Source organism: Scatophagus argus, chromosome 12, assembly GCF_020382885.2.
Source record: "Scatophagus argus isolate fScaArg1 chromosome 12, fScaArg1.pri, whole genome shotgun sequence".
NCBI classification, from domain to species: Eukaryota; Metazoa; Chordata; class Actinopteri; family Scatophagidae; genus Scatophagus; species Scatophagus argus.
The window spans coordinates 7995337-8014955 of NC_058504.1; the positions used below are offsets into that span (position 1 = coordinate 7995337).

The window sequence follows — 19619 nt, forward strand, 5'->3', positions numbered from 1 at the left end:
AATTTGTGGGTGGTTCAAGTGTCTGATCATTTCCCCTCCCAGATCTGGACCTCACCAGTCACTTTACAGTCAATCAAACCTAATTACCCTCACTACAAAGACCATCAAATCTCATTGTCAAATCCATTTAGCTTCCCCCCAGACAGCACCGCCTTTCACTGATGCAAACAGCCCATATGTGGTTTGGTTCAGATCTTGATCTGGATTCCAAAACTCCAAATGCATCCACTCGTTTAAAATGTGACAAAGCTTCTTTGACCTCCATTTCATTTTAACAACCTGATTCATTTAAATGGCTCTGGTATGAACTGTGCTCTATGCATCACATTTAAAAGAAAGGCTGTGATTTTTGGCATGGTGCAAATAGTTCAGGGCCCTTTTTGTCCATTCACCAGAACAGCACAGTAAAGGATGCTATTAGCTTGTTAATATGTTGGAGGTTTGAGGTTTACACAGATTGCAGTAAAAATGTCTTTCACCTGCACCTTTTCACTGTAACCACATTCTCTTTGACGGTATCTCTTTTGCAATATTTAAAACCAGTCTCCTGACGGAAAAAAAAGAAAACGTCCTTAAATTAGCCCAGTCACAAGCAGTCCAGCACTGTCCTCAAGGATTAAGGCTGCACTCCCTGTTGCTGCTTCATAAGAGAAGCCTTCAAGTGTTTAGCCGTTAAAAACATTTTAATGTGACTTAGCAGCTAAAAATGGTCATATTGCATTAAAGCCCCTATGTAGGATTTGAAAATTCGTGACTTTCGCAACTGCCAATGGTAGCGTTAAAAAAGACTTTGTGGTAGACAGCAGTATGCATCGAAGCACCATTCCCTTCTAGAATGAGATTAAAGTCATCACAAAAGACTACACTAATTTTCACTTAAATTGTTTGGATTTTATTTTTTCTACCAATGTAGAGACACAACAACAACAACAACAACAAAAAAAGATCTCACAAGTGCTCTGATCCCATGGCAAAGAGCAGATCAGAAAACATTCACACGAATGTTGTGAAGAGAGGGAAAGAGAGACAGAAAACCATGACTGAAATTCAACTCCAAACCAGAGCTCTTACATCACACAGGTACTTCAGTACTTCTGAATGCTGAGCTTAGTAAACCTTGTTAAAACATTGCTTTCTATCTGCTTCTCAGCCACACCACATGTTTGTTCAGTCCACAGTGACGGCTCAGTTAAAAGCAGACATCATCAGCTACTGTCAGGTCACAGTGAAAATGCACATACTGTGGCTAAATTCAGCAGTACCTAGCTTATGGAAAAGCTGAAATAGTGGCCCTCCCTGCTGTGAGGACAGGCTCCCTTGGCACCGCTGGCACTCTGACATGTTGACCCCTTGTGGCTCAGAGAAAGTGTGTCATCTTAACATCTGCCAGAGCTGGGTTTGAGCCCTCCCTTGTGTGTTGGTGGTGTTACTTGGCAAACTAGCCAAAAGCAGTGGATAGATGGTGATAGCAATATGGTAACTGGGGGGAGCCCGCAGGCAGTCGAAGTAAATTATAGCAGAGCAAGCAGAGAGTGGTGACTGCTACGTTACAAGCATCTCTCTTCCCCCCTTCCTATCTCCCAACCTTCCCTCCCTACTGTTTCTCACTTGGGGCCTGGCAGCATCCATCCAGATGGAGGGTTTATTTTTGTTTTTGTTTGTTTACTTATTCATGCATCCAGCTATTCAGGGCATCGCAGGGGCTTTCGTTCCACCACAGAATGCAAATCGCCACGGCGGCTAATCCACTTTCATCTCTCCCTTGTCGACATCCAACTTCTCTCCACGTTCCCCCCAGTCTCTTGCAGTCAGGACATCTCTGTTTCTTTCACAGCACGGGATCAGGCATGCGGTGACCAGGCCAGCCTAGCGCCAACAGTTGTCTGTACTTCATGCACGTCAAACACAATACACCTCTCACCTCCCACACCACATTCTGGAACCACTCCACAGCCCCCCCAAACCACCATCCTCCTGACCCTGGCGCCACTCAGGGGCTCAGATCAAGAGCAAAGAAACTACAGTGCAATTTTCCTTGGAATGGCAGGTTGTGGGAGCATCCCTAATTGAGTTAGGGAGGACATGAGTGGGTTTGCTCATCAAGTTGTTACAGTAAAACAATCCAGATGAATCACTGAGAAAGTCTGTCTTTTTTATTAGCCATTTTGCCCTTTAGTTTCCCTTTTTTCCTTCTGCCTTTTCACCGAGGTGGACTAGTAAACATGCACGCACACACACAAAGACTCACACAACACAACATGCACCTACAAATTAAAGACTGGAGCATGTCTGAAAAGTTTCTTGGGTCACCGTGTCAAAGCCTTTGTCAGGGTTGGGTGGTTGGACTGCAGGGACATAGAGACAGAGAGGAGAGAGTGAAAAACAAAGGAAAGACATCTAACAGGTGCACAACTGCTGTCCTTCGGGCACTTGTGTTCTCTGTGCTCTCTGGCAGTAATGGTGTCTGTCTTTCCAGGTCTTAGGGGCTGCTGGCAGAGGGTTTGGAGAGTGGGGCGGGGTGGGGGTGTGGGGGGACTCCACTCAGAGCCAGACAGTAAGAGAGCAGACAGGAGGGGAGTGTTGCAGTATTGCAGGTGGTTGTGCATGCTAGGTGGCTGAGCCTGACTTCAGATGTGAAAGTAACACAAAACCAGGTGCATACAAGGGAAAGCACAGAGTAGATGATGTTAGAAGAAAGTGTGGTTGTGGCCAGGTGGAGAGCCAACCCCCCACCCACCCAAACACCCCCACCGCCAAGGCCTTTGTTTCACGGCTAATGCTCCAGGTTAATTACACAGGTGACTCTCTGTGGGGGAACAGATGGGCTCAAATGTGTTCAAAAACAATCCACAGCAGCCAAAAATAAATAAATAAATGAATAAATAAAATATTAGCGACTCCTCCACATTCAAACTTTTCTTTTTCATCATCTCTCCTGGAGTCAGGGACAGTGACTCGGGTGAGGTTAAAGTCTCACTGTGTTCTTCTCTCGCAGCGATTCAAGGCCTGTAAGCACTTATTAATTCTCGTTACAGAGTAAATTAGACTCTGGGACTGGCTGCTGGAAGGATGTGGATAGCAGTGCTCAATAGACATCTTTCCTATGGCTATGTTCCACATGTTGAGGGTTTGGTTAGGGAGGAGTGTACTACGCTTATAGAAATCTGTAGCTGTGATTTATTAAAATATGTGACAATGATAAATCTCTTTTTTTTGTATGCTTACACTGTTGTTTGTCTTTTCAGTTAACATGCCATTGTTGTCACCAGTTTCACTTATGACATATAAGAAGTCATAATTTGCCATTACATTAGAAACTCACACATTGCAGACAGAAGCTTTTTAAAATTCAGTGAATTATTTGTCTTTCTTTTCCCCCATGAATCATGAAGGCTGCATGTGAGCCATCAGAAATTGAGTTCTCAATCGATCCACTGTGTTTTTTTTCTCTGCTGCACACCATGCAGGAGATGACAGATAGCAAATTGAATTTATGAACAGGCTTTGTTGGCACTGCTGCATAATTATATGAATGCTATGCCTTTGGTGTTTAAAAAGAGAGCCCAGCATATCATTAAGATACATACAAGGTTTTCTGCTTCAGTGATTGAGTGAAAAGCTTTGTCATGTTTTCGAAGGCAACAGCTGTGCTTTTGCTTTGCAGTTGTATACATATTTTGAATGTCGCAGATGACTGATTTTAATTGTCACAAATAGACAAATGAAGTGTCATGTGTTGCATAATTTAATCTTATTTTTTTGATACCTAATTGGTCTTTGACTGAGGATTTAGAGTTTGAATGGATGTCTCGATGATGCATTGGCTTTTTTGAAACACTTGGCTTGATTTCTGTGTGTCCTCTAAGCGATCTCACTATGAGCAGCCATGAGTATAGGTCATCCTGCTGACATGAGTTGAAGGAGCTCTCTATCAGCCTTCCTCTAACTATCTGTCCTCGCTGTTTTGGTCTGTAAGACTTTCGCTCACTTGTCAGCTGAGAAATCTGCACCGTGAATTTAGATGAGTGGACTCGAGCAAATATACAACATGAATTTGTACCACAAAAAATTCGTAGTTTTAGCATATGTGAGTATCTGCGTGCCTGTGCTTGCATACTGCTATGTATGTTTAAGAAATAATTAAATGTCACAGGCTCAGGCCGTCAAATAACGAGGGTGTTTTATGACCTGGGGCTTGCCTCACTCCACTAGTCTCTCTCAATGACCTACTCCACCACGCTCGCTAACGCAGCCACAGAAACTCTTCACTTTTCTCCCTAGCTTATGCTCTCTTTTCTTTTTCACCATGAATTCTGATTCTCCTTCACTCTTTCCTTCATATCTTTCTCTCCCCATGGTGACACTTAGAGTATCTGTTATTTTTTTCCCTATCCTATTACTTGTATTTTTTAATAGTACACTTTCTCCTGCTTTCACTGTAGGTACTTTATTTTTACTTTGCATTTCTTAAGGAAAAAAACTAATCTGATGTGTGAAGTCTTTTGTGCCACTCCTGCTGGGAGCACATTATTCTTGTTATCCCTCCTAATTAGAAAATGTGATAGTGCTGCTGGTAAATATATTGCAGGCTGAGCCAATCCCCAGGGCTCAACGTTACATTTGGCATAGCCTCTGGGTCCAGGTACCACCTGATATTCAGGTGAAAGAGGGGGAGGGTAGGGGGAGGAGGGGATCAAAGGAAAAGAGATGGAACAGGTGCACCGTCTCTCTAGGAGGTAGAGTTGCACAGAGCTTTATATTTGCTCTTAAAGGTTTAATGTTTAAGAAAGTACCTACAGGTGCAAAAGCCACAACCATGTTCCGCACTTCCACAAGCCTTAATAAGATCATTAAAGGACCCCGGGGCTGTCTGTTGAGGTGCCCACCAACGTGTTTCATCACTGGAAGGGTTTGTCAATGTCTTGGGTCTTAGCCCATCTTAACCCATTTAGAAAGCAATTTCCTGCGAGCAGAGGGGATCTTTCCTCTTGAGAAAGATCTTTGGGCATAAAAGGTTAGCTTTTCTGTAATTCCCCAGCATGCAATTCAACCACTGCTGCTAATGAGAAGCGGATGAATATTTGCCCTAGGTTTAACAGCTCAAAATAAGACAAGAGTGAATTGCAGTAACGAGGCAGAAATGTCTGCTAAAGTGGGCAATGTTATACTAAGTAATGAAGAAAGTTTGCTCTAAGGATTACTGGAATAAGTGTAGTCAAATAATGTTCAGTCTTATTTTTTTCTATTAAAGGCTTAACTTGTCTTTGCTGTTTTGTTGAATATATTCACATAAATACTTCAATACTATATGTGAAGTTTATGGTCTGAATGCTCACTCTTGACAGTCTCTTGCTAAGAGTAAGGCCTTCTCAAGTTTAAGTTGTGGCCCAGTAGGACATAGTTAATTGAGCACTGTAAGGTGACTGGGGAGTATGTTTTCCATTTTCGGCTTTTTGGTTCATTGTGTCTGCAGTCCTCCCCCTAAACCCCAGTCTACTACAGTTCTCAAGTCCTGGCCATTAGAAATGATGAATTGTGCTACAGTTAAGCTAGAAGTAGGACAAATTGATCAAAGTGTCAGGTGCCCCCTGTGATGTCTGGGTCTCCATGAAGAAGGGAGTGAAGAAGGGAGCTGTCAGAAAGTTTCTTGTGCCAAGGTGGTTGTAGATAAATGTTTACCTGCCGCTTAACACTTTCTACCTTCTGTCACATTCACAATGTGTCCTTGCTAGCCTACATACAAAGAGGGAGTAGCTAAAGATCTTGGGAGTTGATACAGTTGTAGCAGCTGCAAGTTGTTCACCGAATTGTTCTTCAGGTCTACAGCGGAGAAAACCCATGCTCCCCCTTTAAACCAATGAGCTTGCTACTTGAGGTGTAGTGCTGCAATTTGAGATAAGCACAGCTTGGCTCGGCTTTGGTTTTGCTGTGATAAAGCTGGTCTAATTAAGCTTGATTTAATCGGGATTGCTTTTAAGCACAGCACAGAGCCAGAACAGATACTTTGATTTCAAAGTAGCCCTTGGGAAGGACTTGAGAAAGAAAGAGAAGGAATGAGATAGAGAGCAAAATTAGTTTGAGTACGAGTAAAGAGTTGCTTTTTAAAAAAATATGCATGACATATGTTTCTATTCTTGGCTGTACTGTCGTCTTTTGCTTGCACGAGTGATCACAGGTCGGGTGTTTTGTTGCTGGAGGAGAAGGGAAACATCAAGTCCTAACTTTGTCTAATAATGGTAAAATATATATCGTTTCCTTAAATTAATCAAACATCATTCCATGTCAACATGTTTTGTTCATAACTTCAATTTGCCTGACTGTTGTGACTCTTTGAACACTTACGAGTATCAAAAGATTGATCATTCCAGTCTCAGGAAAAGTGCTGCTTGCTGAAAGTAGCAGTTGTGTCCTTTTATTTCCATATGTTTCCGTTCAGAGCTTGTTGTAAGCACGGTCGAGAAGCAAGATGCCTGAACCTTGATTGTAAACATTGGGGAAGAACTAGTTGGCTCACATGCTCAAAAGAATTGATGGCCAAGTCCCCAGCACCGCAATAAGTCACCCTAATGATCCTAGTTTAAAATAATGTCTGTTCTGGACCAGAATGATAAAAAGGGTGCCCCTCTGACTCATTAGTATTGGGGTGTAAAGATAGATGACCCAGATATAGAACCTAAGCTTATTTTTGAACTCCCGCTTTCATTGAGCGGTATTCTGCATGTGCACAGCGTGGGTTGAGCTTGTCATGCTGTTGGCCTCATAGCACTTTAAATGTCTCCTACCTGTCTCTTCAGCCATGCCGACTGCCTCCAGTTCTCTAGTTTCATAGATCCATAGGACAGCCGGAACGGTGGGCAGGGGGAATGTTTTTCGAAGGCCGGTCCAGTGTCATTGACTGAACAATGATAGAGCGGGCGGGTATTGAGCGGCTCCACACTAAATCTTTGTAAAGAGCACTTAGCTCCCCTGCGTTAGCCACAGAAAGAATATCTGTCAATGAGCATCAGTGGATGCTTTCATCCTGAGGCTCCTCTGCCTGTATTAGTTGCTAAGCTCTAAGTGTATTTTTCCTCCTCTCCAGCTGTTTATTGAAAAAAAAAAAACAGACGGGCCTAAGAGACAGGCCTCTTTCCCCAAGACTCATACTCTCATAAAAGACTTGTTTATATCTTACTCAGAATCACGACTCTCTCTAGCTGAGATGTAAGGTGATTTTCCATGCACCGTTAGAGGGCATCTACTGCTTCCACACCACAATAAATGAATTAGACATTGAAACACAGTGTGTGTATGTGTGTGTGTGTGTGTGTGTGTATGTGTGTTCAAGTATGTTACATAGTTACATATCGTCCTGTAATAACTTGTGCCTTTGTTATCTGCTCTCTTACAGAAGGAGATGAAACTGGTGTGATGGATAGCCTAATGGAAGCTCTACAGTCTGGAGCAGCCTTCCGTGATCGACGAAAACGGACACCGCGCAATGGTAAAGCATCAAAAACTACTGTCTTTATTTTCTATGTAATTCTTTGTTTTTGTTTAGCTCACAGAAACAAAGTTTTGCTATCCAGTCTGTGTTATTGCATATTTCTGTGCTTGAGCCCAACACAGAGAGTGTCATAAAACATAAACACACATAGGAACACATGCAAATACAGATAGGTGTCTTAGAAACAAGGACACATGTGGCTTAGTGCAGGCCATTAGCGATTTATTGTCCCTTAGTCTTTCATGAAGCACTCATTATAATGTAGCCATGCTGGTTGCAATTGGAATGATGTAGGACTGAACTGATTTAGTGTAATCCTGGTGTTAACATATTCCGATCTGCCCTGATGAATGGCCCGTGCCCTGAGGAGTACCACCTTGTAAGGGTGCCAAGGTCAATTGATATGCGAGTCAGACTTCTGCAGAAGAGCCACAGGTGCTGCCATCTCCACACTGGCAACATGGTAGAAAAAATAAGAGGAAATCAGACCTATGGGTAGATGGGATGATTCTGCTATCAGGCAAACACAGTGAAGCAGGCAGTAGAAAATAAGTGCATATTTTTTTAAGAAAAATAAAGAAGATTTATGTCTAAACCATATTTTTAGATTGTTACCCGGCAATATTTCCGTGAAGAGATCTTGTAGAGTTATAGGAATTACAGTTAAATTTCACCAAAACGACTTTTGTCGGTATTTTCTTTTAACTTTACTTTTGCCTGAGGATTGAAGGATTGACTGGCTGTCATCCCACTATTAAGTGTTTAAGTTACTTGACTATTTCAAGTCACACCAGATTTATTAGCGCTTGTCATTGGTAGCATAATTCTTTTTTAGCAGAAGAGATCTGTTGTATGTGTGTCAGGTATGGCTCATTTAAACTGATACAGGGAATGTTCGTTTTCACAGATAAGTAAGTCTTGTCCTCTGTGGCAGGCTGACATGGCCACAACAGATTGATCTCTGCCTGGGTCACACATATGCCTCTGCTCTACCACCTATTTTTCTCATGATCAGTAGTTGTTTTTTTTTTCATATTAACCCAATTTATGTATGTGTATATATGTGCAACACTGTGACTGCAATTTCTCAGCTTTCTCAGCTTACCACCTGTTATCTTAAGTGACAAATATGGTGCATGTGTGTATGTTTACATCTAATAAAATAAACAGAATTCTAAATTTAAAAACAAAACTGTTAGTTTAAAAAACAAATCCCAATTGCTATAATTTTCACAAACATAGTTCAACTTATTGTACAAGATTGTATTTCTTGTGATTTTATTTACTTAAAGACAGTTAGGTTTAAAATATGTAGGTTGATTATATATGGAAATGGTATTTTCCCTTCAAATTATTTATTGTTTTGACTGTAAAACCATACAAGCGTGTAACAACATACACACTTGCACACTGCTCATCAACAGACATAACCAGCTCCATTTTCACCTGCACTTTGTTCATTCCATATTTCTGTACTTGGGTTTAATGTGCACCTGTGTGTTAAGGTGTCTTAGCAAACCTGAGGGGTTTTTCCAAACTCTGGGAGTGGTTTATTCCTGCCAAATATAGATGTGTCACCTCTGATGCATTTTTCTCTTTTCCTTTTTCTCTGCCCTTCCCTTCTTTTTTTTCTTTTCTTTTTCTTTATTTATTGTTTTGTCACCAACATTGTTACAGGTGATCAAAGTCCTTCCAGTCCAGCTTCTCGGTGGCCGGGTGCTAACTATGGCAACAGAACCCTAGGTGTGTGTGTATTTTAGTACCTTTTTAACCCAGCACCACCCTGCCTCCTACTGCACTTATGCTGGCTGCATCTCACACATCCTTTTTGTCAGAGCACTCAAGCTGAGCTGGTCTACCACATGCAGAGTTCTGCACGGAGTTATTGCATTCGACTTGGCAAACAATGAAATATTCAGAGCTATAATATGTAATATATACTGTAATTTAGCATGGAAGGTTTAGTTGGATGACAAATTTAAATTGGAACAAAGACCGATCTACTCTACATGCGCAGCTCCTCACTAAGGAAAGCAACTCCAGGCTCAAGATAAATCAACTCTAATTTGGAGAAATGTATAATTTGACTTGTTGTAATGATGATTTCTGCAGCAATGTTATTTGAAATGTGTTCCAGAATGCAATATAGATGAAATCAAAACACACACACATCACCGAATATTGCTGTTGGTCTTAACTTAAATTTTGCAATGGCAAATCAAAAGAACTGAATAATTACTGATGTGCGGGAAGAAATGTTTGGTGGGCAAGTATGTAAGTTGTAGAAGTACCAATTAAATATAGCTTAGGCTTTCCTCTATGCACAGCACAGGGTCAGGTGCCATCCAGAGTGCACATACAGAGTGACAGTTGCTGGGAGCATTTGGGGATACTTCAGGAACCTCCAGAGTAGCACTCCTATATTCAATATTTCGGTGAATATGGGAGTCAAGGGCAAAAAGCATTTTGGAGTGTCGCGGCCTCTGGTAGTCTATGTGGGCCCTGGACATGATACCTCCAAGAACACCAAAGTCCTGTAATTGGAGGAATGATCAGGTGAATTGATATGTAGCATTTAAGCCATAAGAGAAGCATTTTCTGATGGAAATTGCTGAGGTTATCAAAAAACAAAAAAGCTACACAGTGGCAAAGCATTTTTTCCAAGTTTGTACCTTCTCATGTATTCCTTTTGTTGTTTTCTGAAGGGAAGGGGCGGCAGAGAAGTAGACAGTGTCCATTTTGGTGAACTCATTTCACCCCTTCTGTTTGTCGATGACCTAATCCTGTTGGCTTCACTGGTCTGTGACCTCCATTGTGAACTTGGCACTTTGTAGCCAAATATGAAATGGATGGCATGAAAAAAATAAGTGAGTGCTACCTTTTGGGCTGGGGGCAAGTGGCTGTCCCAAAAGAAAGTGTTCTCTCTCAGGGTCTTGTTCATGACAGCGGGTAAGATAGCGCAAAGCTTGTTGTAGCTCCAACAGTGTTTCTGCACTGTCTTGCTAAAGATGGAGCTGAGCCTGAAGGAAATGCTAACAGTTTACCAATTAATGTTACAACCCTCACATATGGTCACAAACTCTGGATATGAATGGAAGGTTTCCTATGTGGGGTGTCTGTGTTCCTCCTGAGGAAATGAACCCTCAGTAGAATTGCAGTTCTTTTGTGTTGAGTCAGTTGAGGTGGTCTGTGCATCTGATCACCTTTCTTGATCTGTAGATGTGTTCTCGGCGTGTCAAAGCCCAGACTAGAAATATGTTGGTGGGTTGTCCTCTGTCAGGAGGACGGGACGGAGTTTAGGAACATCTGCATTACCTTACTTGCTGCTGTGACCACTTTGCCTGTGCTTCAATGCACCCTGGACCCTAATAGATACCAGTGGCCACTGCACTATGCGATATGTCATGGCGTCATTGTAAAGCTGTAGCTTGTAACACTGTCTTTACTTGTGATTATGCTTGATATTTAATTGAATATTTTGTATGTCTATGACCTATTTTCCTATTCTGAGATAAATAAGATGACTTTGGTACTTGTAATAACTCACTCTCTCTCTCTCTCTTCTGCATGGCATTGTGCATCAGATCCTTCTCAGAACGCTTTCTTTTTCCAATGCATATATACTGCCTTGCTACCAGAGTGTATTATGCACAGATGACTCCCTGTTTATTGATATGGAACCCGCACTGTGGTTTGATAAACAGCTGCATGGATTCTCCACTCTGAGGTGATGAGAGGGCTAAATCCTTTTGCCATGCTGGCTTCATGGATTTTTCTAAATGGAATCTGGAAATGAATTCAGCAGCTATAGAGCATAGGAGGAATTTGTCTCGTCTCATTAAAGAGGGCAAACAGAAATCTTTATGTGGAGTCTGAGGGAAAATTTTTAAAAGTACTTTCTATAAAAAGAAACAGTCAGATTCCCTGGTGGTGGAAGACAGAACAGAAGGCATCTCAGTCGTTAAAAGCTTTCTTTGGGTTTTTACTTCTTGAATGGAGGTGTAATTTTTCAGAGTGTACAGCAGCATTAATGTTAATGTACTTTTGTTCTGTATTTTGTATATATTTGCTTTCTTTTTGACACAGGGACTGAGAGACATTTCAGTCAATTCATTGGTAGAGAAGATTCTCTGAACAGTTGTATCAGACAGTGTGCCCAATCTATTCATGCCTGCTTGTCATGTCTGTTGTAATCTCATGCTTTAAAGCTTGATTAACCTCCTGTCATCCTCAAACGAGCAGCTTGTACCAAAGAGAGTCTCTCAGAGTCGCACAAGAATCTGCGCTTACGTCAAAGGAGTTCATTTAAACCCAGCATGTAGTTCTTTCTCGTCCTCCAGGCTAAACTACACTCTAGCAGACTACCTCAAGTGTCAGGCTGAACACAATTCTAGGCGCTGTCAGTCACAATTACACCCAATTTCGGAAGCATTTCCTATTTCCTTGTCTCCACTTTGCGTAAGATGGAAAACCTAACCCGGGAGGCCATTCTCATGTGTTATGCAATTACACCAGCCAGTCCTAATTCAACACATGGAAACTGGATGGATTGATGGAAACCAGAAAAGCCCCTTTTCTGTTGTGGGTTCAGTCTCATTACATGAAGGTAATATATATAAAGTGTTCTGTGGTACGCAGTCTGCTTGGTTTAACACTATATTTATAATAACTTTTCTCTTTTTTTTTTGCACAAACATTGTACATTAAAATTAAGTTGTTGTTGAATAGGATAAATTGTGTGAGTGAGTCCTACTCCTCTAGATCCTATTCCCTTTCTGGTGAAACATTTTCGTGGGTATCTGGCAGGAGATTGGTGGGTAGAGATATGGAGCCTCTCATACATCCTGGCTCATCGATTTTCGGTCAGGGATGAAAGCCACAGACTCAGTAGGTCTTTCATACTGGGGGGCATCCCAAAAGACACATCAATCAGATTTCAAAGAGAAGCAAGCCAATCTTATTTATTTACTGCCTTTTCCACGTCATTACAATCCCAAACCAGGGCCTCTCTCCTTTCCTGTCTATGCCCTACTCTCTTGTTTCACCTTCACAGGTCAGTCCATCAAAAGTTCCATCTTTTCTTCTCTATAGTAAGCCTCTTAAGGACTTATTTGACATTGAACCGGGAGGGATCATCTCATCCCCATTAAAAAATAGAGATGCAGTGATATAATGCTTGTCAGGGTTACGGAATTTCAGCCCAACTATCTTATCCCCTGAAGCCTAGCAGTTAATTCAGCTAGTCAGGCCAGAGACTGGGCTCCCTGTATGTTTAATGAAGATTAAATTACCTATTTTCTCTCATGAAATTTTAACAGAAGAAAGAGGATGAATCTGCAAAGGGCCAAATGAAAAGACCAAAGATGGAGATGCTGGCAAAGACAAGTTCTCTTATATCACCAAACGTCACCTGTGACATAAATGAGCTTTTAATGCTTACTACTTCAGTGTTTGTAATCCACATCCCCCCAGTGTAGACAACCACAGTATGTTCAGCCAGGCAGCTATTTTCTCATCTTTACCCTGATCTGGGGGAAAATCGCCCATTTGTTTCTTAAATTTCATCACAGGAAGTGATAGTGATTGTAATTCCCTTAACAATTAATTTGCTAACACATATGTTGTACCCATCGCTTTATCTCTCTCTGGATGTCTCTCATCCTCTCCAACAATTGTACTCCTGTACTATTTCACACACATGCAAGTTTGTGTCACACATCAGATAGGAACTGTTGCTGTGGGCTGTCTGTGAGTTGAGGGCTAAAGCCATTTGCCTCCACAAGCTCCTGGCTTCCACTTCAGCTGATAGATGTTATTCATTGGGGCGACCCTAGAGGCGATCCTACAGGAAGTGGAGCTAACGTGATTTGGGGCGAAGAGACCCAGAGGGTGTTGAAGCCTCTTGGTATAGCTTGGATGGCTTAGTAGATGTGAGATATCAATAGAGTAGATGAGAGGAGAGGTCTGTAGAGATGTGCTGCTTGAAATCTATCACCTGCTTCTCATAGATAAGGATATTTATCAGCATCCAAAAGGAAACGCAGATGGGAAGGAACCGAGGCGTGGACAGTCACTCCATTTAAGATTTGACATCCTGGGCCATAGACAAAGCCTTTGTCCCTCCCATTGACCCATAGAGCCTTTTTCTGGACTTGATCATTTTTCATCCACAGCAGAAAACCCATCATTGAAATGTAGATGAAGATTTTATGTACCATTTGAGTACCCTTGGCGCATAACTGATTCGTTGCTTGACTCTGCCAAGAGAGGACGTAAAGTAAGTGAAGTGTGACGTAAAGCCATTTTGAGAGGATAAATCAAATCTTAATAAAAGGCAAGCTCTCTGAGTGGACATCAGGGGTCTCTTGCAACTGCCCCTGCTGTTAAGTACCCTTTAAACCCGTTGCTGTTTAAATTATATTGAAGTTATCTACTTGAGTACATGGTATCAACATCCGTGCCCTTTTGAAGCCATTATGCCCTTTTACAACTCTATCTGATTAAAGTTATCATGTGGAGACTATGCCTCTCTGTATAATGCTTGGTTTTTCTTTTCTTTTCTTGTCTTTTTTCTGTTTTTGAAATGAAATCAATGACCGAGTGCTATAATGGACTCAGAGCTCTCAACATCTATGTTCAATATTGTCTTATGTTATTGGCAAAGGGCCTCATTGATGTAAAAAGGACTCAACCCTCCCGCCTAGTGGACCATCAACGAACAACTACAGAGCAAAAATGTCTTACTTAACATAGTCAATAATATCCTGGAGCATTTGCAGTAGGCTGCCTTTTTTTTTCCTTGCTCACTCTCCAAACAATATTGGCTTTCAAGTATGTGGGCAGTTATGAAAGGTCACCCTAAGTGTAAATTGTCAATACTGGATCAATTTTGGAGGGCAAATATGCTTTGGAGGCCCCATAATGTAAGGTTTCATCTTATTTTTACCCAAGGCACATTCACACAATAAGATTGATAACGTTCATTGTTTGATGAATTCCTAATAGACCTATAAACTTGCAGAGCTTAAAGCCATAGGAATGCCTGTGCAAGCCAAAGATGGGGGAGGCAGTCGGACCATCCCACCAGCTGAAAAATTGCCCTCATATAATTCCAATGGAATCTCGCCCAAGCCATCATGCTTACTGCTGAAGGATGGGCAACTTGTGTTGGTTGAATTAAACCTTATTTATCGCTCATTAGGCATACAGCAGGGGCAACTGATGATCATCTAGAGAACAAATAATGTGCTGTGGAATAGGATGCCATCCTGTATGGCGTTCCACTGACAATAAGAGGCAGTGCCAGAATCAAATGCGTCTTCCTCTGCTGACATACTCATGTGTTTTTTCTAACCTCCTTAATATGATGTGGCTGTTACCAAAGTATAAGATATAATGCCCAGTCTGATGTTTGCATTTGAAGTGTCAGCTGCTATCTTCGATCTGTCAGCCACAATGAGGTGGAATTAATGTTTCACTTTCACATTAGGTGGGCTTAATGTCTGTAATACGCATAGGAAAGGAAAGGCAGACTGGGGAATGAGTGATAGTGATAATATCCAGTAATACAGGTAAAGAAAGAATGTTTCAAAGAATGTTAAATGTTCCATTCAATAGGAGATGTTGGCAAAGGTGATGGTGGGAACAAGGATATAGTGAGTATGATAATTCTGAGATTATCTGAATATTAACCAACAGCAAATACATCTTCAATCCATATGACAATGGCACTGACAGTAATCATCACTTTAAATTATGTAATACGCAACATTGAGAAGATACATACAGTATATTTGTTAGGTCTTGAACATTGTGCAAAGGGAAAATTTTAGTTCCTTAATGAAAACAAAAATGATGAATATATGCATTTAGAAAATATATATTTGTGAAATCAGAAAAATTCTGAAAAACCATGATTGATAACAGCACAAAACCAGCGTTTCATGATTGTTTCAGAAATATTGCATTTATTATAATATTCTAAATTAATTCGTGAGACGCAAAGAGAGGGAGACCGATGACAAAGCAGTTTGGAAGGCAAAAGAAAGATGTTGGTTGAGATTTGCAACCTAGCTGACAAAATCAAGGACTGGCAGAAATGGAAATTGTGATGTCTTGTTATGGTGCAAAGAGGTGTGTTTGCTACCAGGTGAAGTTAGAAAGGGGAGGCAGTGGTGGACAGATGAATAGTTATGACAGCGAGTGATAAAGAGTTAAACAGGGCAGAGAGTATGAGAGAATGAGAGGGTTAAATGATGGCAAAAGACTGACACACACACACACACACACACACACACACATACATACATACATACTGGGCATGCAATCAGCGAGAATGCTCCTTGCACTCAGGCACTCCCCTCCAGTCAGGCATGATTGTGCTTCATGGATATGGTTCCATCACTAATGCTGACTGATGCCCATTTACTAGCCTCCTCACATTTATTTATTTATCTGTTTATTTGTGTCAAGTTTATTTATTGATGGGCCTCAAGGATATGATGGCAAATGTCCATTTGCTCACATAGGGAAGTAAGAGATGGAAGGCTATAAGTGTCTGTAACATTTACACGTGAATGAACAAAAGATGGAGGGAGGACAGAGTTCACCTTTTTTTATTTAGATTCCAACAGTTGAAATAGCTATTCCTTTCTGGTAATGGAAAAATGATATGGCCCATTTAGTTACTTAGCACTAATCCCAATGGTTTATCCGCTCCTCTGTTTTTCTTCCCTTTTATCTCTTTGTCTTTCTTTCTTCAATCATTCTTTTGACTTCTATTTGGTTAGTGTGTGATGGAAGGACTTGAGTGGGGTTAAATTACTCCCTTGCCTATATGAGTTTTCCCAACCTTTAGCAGCACTCTCAGCCACATTACGTGCGTGTAGTGTGCGGCTGTTGCAGCTGACCACCAAATACCCATGAGGATGAGGATGAGATGATTTTAAATAGATACTCTATTTAATGCACAGTGTTCACATAACCTTCTGTTGTGTAAATCTTTTATCTTTTTCTTAGGGTCTTCTATTTTGTTACGGCCTCACATTTTTTTGTTGTAGCTTTTGTTAAGGTGCCCCTTGCTTGTGATTGTTACTTAGGATGATGCAATTAGAGCAAAATGAGTGTAAGTGTAATTGTTGTTTATTTTCACAATGACATATTTGCTGTAGTAAGCTACTAAGGGAACAGCGGTTAATTACCCACAAGTGCACTATTTGAGATCATTAGCTTTGGAAGCCAATATCGCTGGCCAGAGGTCTGCCAGAGGACCTTTGGTCCACTCTTGTACTGTAGTGGTATGAAGAATGAAACTGCTGAAGGATTATGGTATTAACATCGTAAACCTAAGTTTCCTGTCTGCATGATCCACGTCATTAATTTCTAGAAATAAGTTGCTTAATCTTTGATTTTGATTAACTTTTCAAGGGTAAATCTTTGGTCGGCTGCAGCAAAAAATATGTAAGTGGACATTTATCAGCAGATCTAAAAGTAATAATGACTCATAAAGGTTAGTGAAGGGGAACTAAAAAGAGCTGAAGCTTCCTTAAAGAAGAGTTCAGTTGTCTGATTTGAGAGAACATTTTTCTCTTTGAATTAATAGGAGAGGATGAAAGAGGCTGAGAAAACAAAGGAAACAAGTTTTTGCCTGTGCTCTTGTGTATCTTAGAGAAGTTGGATTGTTCTATCTGGGCTCAAGAGGAGCTACTAAGCTCTGTCTTCAGTAGGAGCTGATTGTCATCTGTGCTCTTATGGAGACAGGCATCCTACCCAACTGCATCTGCGAGTTTATTTGAATTTCTCCAAAACAGTTAAACTCTGCTGAAACAAGTAGGGAACACAACAGCTTGGTATTCATGAATTCCATAAATGACAATGTTGTTCCCATAAGAGATGACTAATATGTCAAATTTAAAAATAGACAGTGTGCCACAGTTCAGACCCTCTGCCTCCAGTGGATGAGGATTAAGCAGATAGATAGTAAAGGGCAGAGATCTGTTATTTGATGATGTCTGTGTGTGTGTGTATGAGCGTACACGCAATTGTGTCAATGTACATGTTGTGTGTGCATGCATTAATTATGCCTGACTCATATGTATGTACATACACAGATATATGTATGTGTCCAGTGTATTTAAACATACCCAGGTTTTCATTTGTGAATTTTCCTTGTGGATGAATTAAGTATCTATCTATCTATCTATCTATCTATCTGTCTGTCTATCTGTCTATCTATCTATGTTAAGTCTGTAACCTGAAGTTAAAGGGCCTGAGAAGTGGCTGAACGGTACAGGGGTCGTGCATTAGCAAAAAGCCAGTGGAGGTTGCTGAGTTTGTACCATCTTCACCCTGAAGGCATCGCCATCTAAGTAAAGGATGAGGCTGCACACTGCATTACCTCAACTATTATTTTTTTTTCTCTTCTACTAGATGAGTTTCTTCCAGTGGCTCAGGTCACTGTTGCCCTGGGGCGGATTATGGCAGATGGGAGCTGTGATGTTCCTTAAGATTTCTGACAAGTGAGGATGGGAGTGTGTGTCTGGGTGTGTGTGTGTGTCCATACTTTTGATCTTTTTTTTGTGGGTGTGGGCTCTTTATTTTCCGTTATATTTCCTGAAGCTTAGTGTTCCTTGGCAGGCCCGCGGTTGACCTAATTTCTGCATCACAGCGTGACTCACCCAGGTTATCTTTTTAAGGAGACAGTGAGGTCAGCATGAAAACTAAAGTCACAGATAGGTGGACTAAATCTTATCACATACAGACTCCAGCTGAAGCATAGCTGATTGTGTAGGCATACTTACATGTGCAGCATACGTATGTCTAAATACACTGCGTCGGTTAAATTGGGCTTTCCATCATCGTAAATATTCAGCTACAATACATTATGATTAGTGAGAGAGCATGTAAAATCATTTATGGTTTGCATTATTAAAGCCTCCAACACAGTAAGGCTTTTTCTTCACTCTTGGTACCACCATTAATATGTTTACAGTGGTGGCAACAGTCTGTCTGAGAAATTGATTTTTCTTTTGCCAATTGTAAAAGTTTTATGGCAGCTAATATGGCTGAAGAAGCAACCTCTCCATTATTTTACTGGATCTCCTAGCTGAATAGATGGTTCCTGCTTATACGCCTTGAATTATTGAACAGGGAAATCGGAGGGGGGGCAAGGTCTTGATAGCTTGATGGCCAAGATGACAGCTTGTGAAAGAAAGAGACAGCAGACTGATTAGTCAATCTGTCATACTGCTTCATCGCTGTCTGTACACTGTGCACTTTTATTCATCCTCTCACTCATTGCCTCTCTAAGTCTATCACTTTCCTGACTTGCCCCTTCTCCTCCCTTTCCCCTTTCCACTCCACCCCTTTAGTCTCATATCACTCCAGTTTCTTTCTTATCAACCTCACTTTGCTTCATTCCTCACTTCAGCCTAATGCTCTGTTTTCTTTAAATGCTTTATTTTTACTCAGATCCTGTCTCCACCCATCCCAATGACCCTGTGTCACTCCTGGCAGAATTATTACTCTTGGATGGAACGTCGGCTCAGTGGCGCCGTACTCTGCTCTCTCTGCATTATCCATTTATGGAGTATCCCCTTTTGTGGCGAGCCATCTTCCTATAGTCAAGTAATGATAGAAGTCTTGGCGACCATGTGCATTTGCACTGTAATATAAGACTTACTCATTAGTCCAAGGATTGTACGCTCTCTCATGTCCATTATATTAATTGCTTCACATCACTGCCTGCCATGCCCCTCAGTATTCTGTTACATTGCTGGCATTGTCTGCCCCGTGTCGCCTAACTATTGCCCACAGTCACTTTGCACGGGAAGGTGAGAAAGGTAATTGAAAAACGTTATACAGAGAATTGGGTGTTTTTAGTCAAACAGTCTCAAGGAGATAATCTTAACAGTTTGTTTGTTACATGAGTGGATGCCAGTGAATTAAAAAGAAAATGTTTTCAGATCAAATAAATTGAAGGCATGTGCCCTTCCACCTCCACACCATCCCTCTGTTGTCAGTCATCTCTCTTCATAATAGGGAAGCAGGCTGCTACCATAATTGCTTTGATGGTCCAGCCTGAACAAATCACTTCTGGGCATAAAGAGAAGCCTTGGAGATGGCAGCCAGAGAA

The 19619-nt window shown here is 41.2% G+C and overlaps 1 protein-coding gene across 9 annotated transcripts in view; it reads left to right on the plus strand.

Moving 5' to 3' along the window:
- diaph2 (diaphanous-related formin 2) overlaps nt 1-19619 on the plus strand; it is a 337446-nt gene that overhangs the window by 292435 nt on the left and 25392 nt on the right. For 8 of the 9 annotated variants that reach the window (XM_046405286.1, XM_046405289.1, XM_046405287.1 and 5 more), the window contains 2 exons: nt 7391-7483; nt 9164-9229. In XM_046405286.1, coding sequence (XP_046261242.1) covers nt 7391-7483; nt 9164-9229 — 159 coding nt within the window. The remainder of the gene's footprint in view (nt 1-7390; nt 7484-9163; nt 9230-19619) is intronic. The other variant, XM_046405294.1, reaches the window with a different exon arrangement.